This window comes from Penaeus monodon, chromosome 21 (assembly GCF_015228065.2).
Source record: "Penaeus monodon isolate SGIC_2016 chromosome 21, NSTDA_Pmon_1, whole genome shotgun sequence".
Taxonomy (NCBI): domain Eukaryota; kingdom Metazoa; phylum Arthropoda; class Malacostraca; order Decapoda; family Penaeidae; genus Penaeus; species Penaeus monodon.
Window position 1 is genome coordinate 19254271 of NC_051406.1, and position 5443 is coordinate 19259713.

The window sequence follows — 5443 nt, forward strand, 5'->3', positions numbered from 1 at the left end:
ACAATTTTTCATATATTCTAGTGTTTGTTTATATATTTATAATTTTTCAAAGGGAGAATGTCACCCAATTTCAGAATGAGTCAATATGTTCAGCAAGTTGAAACACTGTATCATTAACAATGTTGTAGCTTGCATTGGTTCATATTTATATAACATGGCGCATAAAAGAACATCAGCATACCATATATACTATGCAAAACCACGAGACCATCATGATAGTAACAGCAAAAACAAAAACAAAATAATATTGAAGTAAGGTAACCATGCTTTCGTGGTTAATGTAGAAGAGATTACATAAATCAGAAGTGAGAAATAAGGTTATCCTGCTCTTGTGATTAATTTGATAACAAGTTTTTAAATTATCGTTATTAATATTGTTGATTTCTTTCAGTCACCACTTTCTTTTTCAAAATCTAAACCTCAAGTTACTGTGCTCTCTTATAATATGACGTCCAATAAGGGAGCAAGGTAATTTGGTAAACTTCAAGGCAAAACTCTTTTAAAACTAGCGAGTCGCCCCTCAATAGTTTCTTTTTACATACTGTTCTGTCATGTTTGAAATACTATTTCAATCAATCTTTTCAACATTTTCTCACATTTTTTTTCTTTCTTATATATTGTTATATTATTTAAGAACTGCACTTCAGCTAACATTTTTTTACATGACATATCATTTTGGAAACCGTCCCTTAACCGCCTTCTCCTTTATATAAGTCTGTATCATTAAGAGAACAAAGCCCTCATCTCTTCTCCTCTTTATGATGATGCTGTCAGAATAATCTTTTCACCATTAGCACTCCATGTCATGTAACTGTAGTGAATAATAGCACTTTTTCTCTCTATTTGTTTAGTGGTTATAGAAAGCCACACTTGTTTGATGAAAACTTTACTTGACTGGAAAAAAGGTAAAAGGGCAAAAGTGTAATTTTAGACAACTCTGTATCAAACTACTAAACATAATAGAGATATACTAATAAATTGTAATGCATATATCCCTTGGTTTAATTCTCCTCATAAGAAGCAAGGAGCTGAATCATTTTCTTTAACTGGTTAAGGATGTATATCATAATTAAGTACAATGTTCAGTGTCTCTTGCCCACACATACGGAAAGGCACAATTTGCACCATATTTAGTAATGACATAATAAACACCATGTAATGATAGTAATTAGAAGCAAACAATATGACATTCCTATTTTGCTGTGAATTTATAATATCTTATTATGTCCTCTGAACTTCATTTATTAATAAACTACCTGCATATAAAGAAGTTTCTTGACAGATTGCAAAGGCTTATAAGAAAAGGAAATAGTGTTATATTTATTTAATAAAATCTTACAAAGTATATTCTATGTTCACAGCAATGGAAGGAAACAGAATAATGTAACATATGCAACAAAAATAGAAGAGTTCAAAAGGTCTAAATATATCCTAGCTTGCCACTGTAATTTAGTGATTATATAATATCAAATAGTTCTAGATACTAAGAATGCCAGGATATATCCAGATAGATATTTAAGATGTTATCAGACTTCCTAACCCCATTATATAATATTTCTTTACCCCTGAGAAGTTCAGAACGAAATACAACAAACCACACGAAAGGAATGTGAATATGCAGCTTCATAAGGGGGAATGTAACAACTTTAGGAGCAAAGCTACCTTCTGTGGATATATGTAAAAGATGTCCAAAAGTAGATGTATGTAAAAGATGTCCAAAAGTAGATGTATGTAAAAGATGTCTAAAAGTGACAATGTCTCATAAAAAATTAAATCACTTTTAACTTATTTGTATATGTACATAAAAAAAATTGCAAATAGCAGTTTCATTCCTATTCTCAGCATACCATATAAAACTTCTGAATGTGTGTGATAAATACAACCATAAACTTGGACTCTTGACTAATCAAATATATAATTCTACTATTCTACCTGAATACACTATATTGACAATTTGATCTGAATACCCCCAAAGAAATAAATACCTTTTTTCTGGGGGATCTATACACATACTCCACTACAACATTTTCTTTCCCTCGGACACATTAAACAAGTGAGATTAGTTGAATGCCAAAGGATCATAAATATGCAGAAATCTCAAGGCTGCAACAATGTTTAGCTATTCCAAATGGGGCAAGTAAGGAAGCTTGTAATAATTTATTCAATTTAGGAAATTCCCATTTAAAAAAAATTTTTTTTTTTTCTTTTTGAGGGTTTTTAAGGTACCCCATAATGTTAGGCTTACTATAAATCTGTACCAAAAAAAATGTTTTCCCACAAGATAATCTAAAATTGCCCATACAACAAAGGGAATAACTAAAACATTACTAAAAGAATCTCCAATAATCATAAATAAATGTGAAAAAATTAAAGCTTTACATCATACTCAAACAAATGTAAATACCACCAAATTCTGAAAAATACATACCAGTAAAACTCAGTTAAGTACATAATTAGATACTGATTACAAATTATTGTATATCTAGAAACAAACAAAAATATATACATATGAAGTCTAGTTATACAAGCATATAGTACTTTGTAATACTATAAAAAAATATGCACAACCTAAATATCTGTAAAAATGGTACATTAACAACCTCTGCTTAGTTACGAAAGTCTTCTTTCTCTACATCCTCATATTATGATGGCTGATGTAATTTCTTTCAGTACCAGGTCTTAGTATTTCTCATTGGAGTTTGACACAGTTGTTGAGGGCTTTGCTGCTGAAGTGGTAGTTTGAGGAATGAAAGAGGAATTATTGACATTTTCACGCCATTCTTTGAAGAACAAAAATGCATTAAATCCATAAATGCACATTGCAACAAATGCAAAGAAGGCTGCAGCAGCAAATGCATCTGCTCCATATCTGAAATAAGTAAATTATTATTAATTTTTTTCTTGTATTTTACGTATCTGCTAACATAAGAACTACAACCCTCTAACCAATATATATACAATTATTATACAATAAAACCACCTCTTTTTGAATATATTTCTGCTTTTCTTCTATAAGAGATCACTGAAAGTATCCTTAACATACCTTAGCAAATTTTTAAAAACTTATGGTAATATAAACATTTTGAAAATATTGTGATTGGTATTCAGTACCATATTATGGCCTCAGTTTCAACGTAATCAAATATACTGCAGAGTTAAAAATAACAAAGCAATTGAGTAAATATATGCATTTTCTATAGAAGGCCTGGGTATAAGATTTATTACATATTATGGAAAAGACATCAAGTATTTAGAAGCATAACTGAAGAAGCATCACATTAAACTATTTTGTGGGAAAAAATTTAATGTCTCAATTTAATATTTCATTTAATTCTGTGATAATATTCTGTGATTCTGGGGTGCATATCTACTTCTAAAATAATGACTGAAGAAACGAGATCATTGGGTCTGATATTAATACTGGAAGGAGTGGCAAGAAGACAAACCATTTAGAAGTATCTGGAAGCATGTGACCAAAGTTTATTCCCTTAATCAGGAATGGTTTTGGTGGCTTTGAAGTGAGTGAAGAAGAAAAGAAGAAAAGGAGTTGGAGAAACAATCAAATTCTTATGAACAGCAACAGTAGCAAGGTGCAGATTTTGCACCATTAGATGACAAAACAGTCCAAGAGAGAGCTAAAGATTAGCTAGTACACTGGAGGCATAAAGCTGTTTGCATGAACTTATGGCATCTAAGACCATGGAGATATCTAGGAAATACTATAATAGTATAAATAATCAAAATTATATAAAACTACTTATGATAATCATTTTAAATATCCTTATAATTATCAACACAAATATGTTGTCCAGGAAGCAAAAGATTTGAGGTAGTGCAGTAGTTATTAGTAATAATTTACAGTAATTATCAATATTTGAAGACCTATTCATCACAACACAGATTTTACATGCAAAGTCCTATTTGCCACAACCATTACATCATCTTGCACAAACAGCCCATTTTCCCATGCATTTTTCACTACGAATGAATCAGTTTATAAATCCAGTACCACCTGCCATGTTTCTTCCAGCCACACCCACCATATTTCCATACCCATTGCCCTTTCTTTCCCTGAACCAATTGTATGGTTGTGGTTCCCACTTGTTTTTGTTGTGAAGGAAATGTAGTCAATATAAAATATTAATTAGCTATTAGCATACTTCATCCAGCCAGAGCTCTTATTCTTCCCACATTCCCTTTCCCTTATTGCCTCTTCACAAAACATATTACATTGCATATAAGAGTCTTTTGGTTCCTTGTTTTATATTAGATGTAAATATTTTATTGCTTTATATGAAAAATATACCATCATGAAAGCTTAACTATACCCTTTCCTGTTTTGCTTTTGGCAGCCTGGTGTCAGACACCTTGTTAGCATAAAAGAGTAGCAATTTTTGTTTTACTTCTAACACTTGTAATGACTAAACAAAATATCAAAATCATTTTTTTGAGTCCTCCCAGATGCTGCAACATGTTACAACTGGCTACACGCTGAGTCATTTAGCTCCTCCCCCTTTCTACTCCTGTCTGTATTTTGTTTTGTTTTTTCCTGTCATTTTTTAAATCTTCTGACAATGGTGCATCATGCAACATCAAATGAAAAAACTATATGTCTGTCATATAACTCATCATTTGTATTTATCTAAATTTACGCTCTAATACTTATTCATCTTATTCACATATCATTAATTCTTTAATTAATCTTTTGTAACTTATCCATTATTCATGTATCACCTACTCATCCATTTCATATAACTCTTTCACCTTTTTCTCAAATTCCTATACTTAAGCAAAAAAATAAATAAAATAAAATATGTGTATAATTTTCTGCAGAGCCCATTTTAAATCCTTTGATGTGTTTTAGAATTTTCAACTATAAAATAATGTCACTGTACAAAAGGTTTCTGCCCCATAAAAGTACATAATCACAATATCAATAAAAGGATTTTTTTTATGTATATAAGCTGACCTACTAAATCTAATGTTATGAGCAAGCATAACTCATCTACTCTATGTATGGTATATTCATGCTTTTATCTATTACCTACATTTATTTACATATAATATATCTTGTGTCATAATGTTTAATGTGTATGCAGAAAAGGGTGTGAATGAGAATGAATGTCTCCAGAAAGCCAGATTTCATTTTTTTTATAAAAGTCTTATTTTGATATATATGTGCAGCAGGCATGAAAACATATATACCAGTTTATTAAATTCCATGAATATATTGTGTAGTTTATTTTTTCTCTATGTATATTTGTATTTTCTAGTGTATGTGGTATATGTACTACAATATTTCATAATATATTCTATATTTCATAATCATAATCTGTAATCTGAGTCAGTTGAATCAAGTTCTCTTCCAAATCCAATCCCTTCTCATGCATATTTATGTATATCCATACACATTATAAATTATAAAATGTGATACAGTATATGT

At 30.3% G+C, this 5443-nt stretch overlaps 1 protein-coding gene across 6 annotated transcripts in view; it reads right to left on the reverse strand.

Moving 5' to 3' along the window:
* Positions 1-1307: 1307 nt before the first annotated feature.
* The window catches only part of LOC119586305 (CKLF-like MARVEL transmembrane domain-containing protein 4), a 23595-nt gene continuing 19459 nt past the window's right edge, over positions 1308-5443 (reverse strand). For all 6 annotated transcript variants that reach the window (XM_037935011.1, XM_037935013.1, XM_037935012.1 and 3 more), the window contains exon 5: positions 1308-2869. In XM_037935011.1, the coding sequence (XP_037790939.1) occupies positions 2680-2869 (190 nt within the window). In that variant the 3' untranslated portion in view covers positions 1308-2679. The remainder of the gene's footprint in view (positions 2870-5443) is intronic.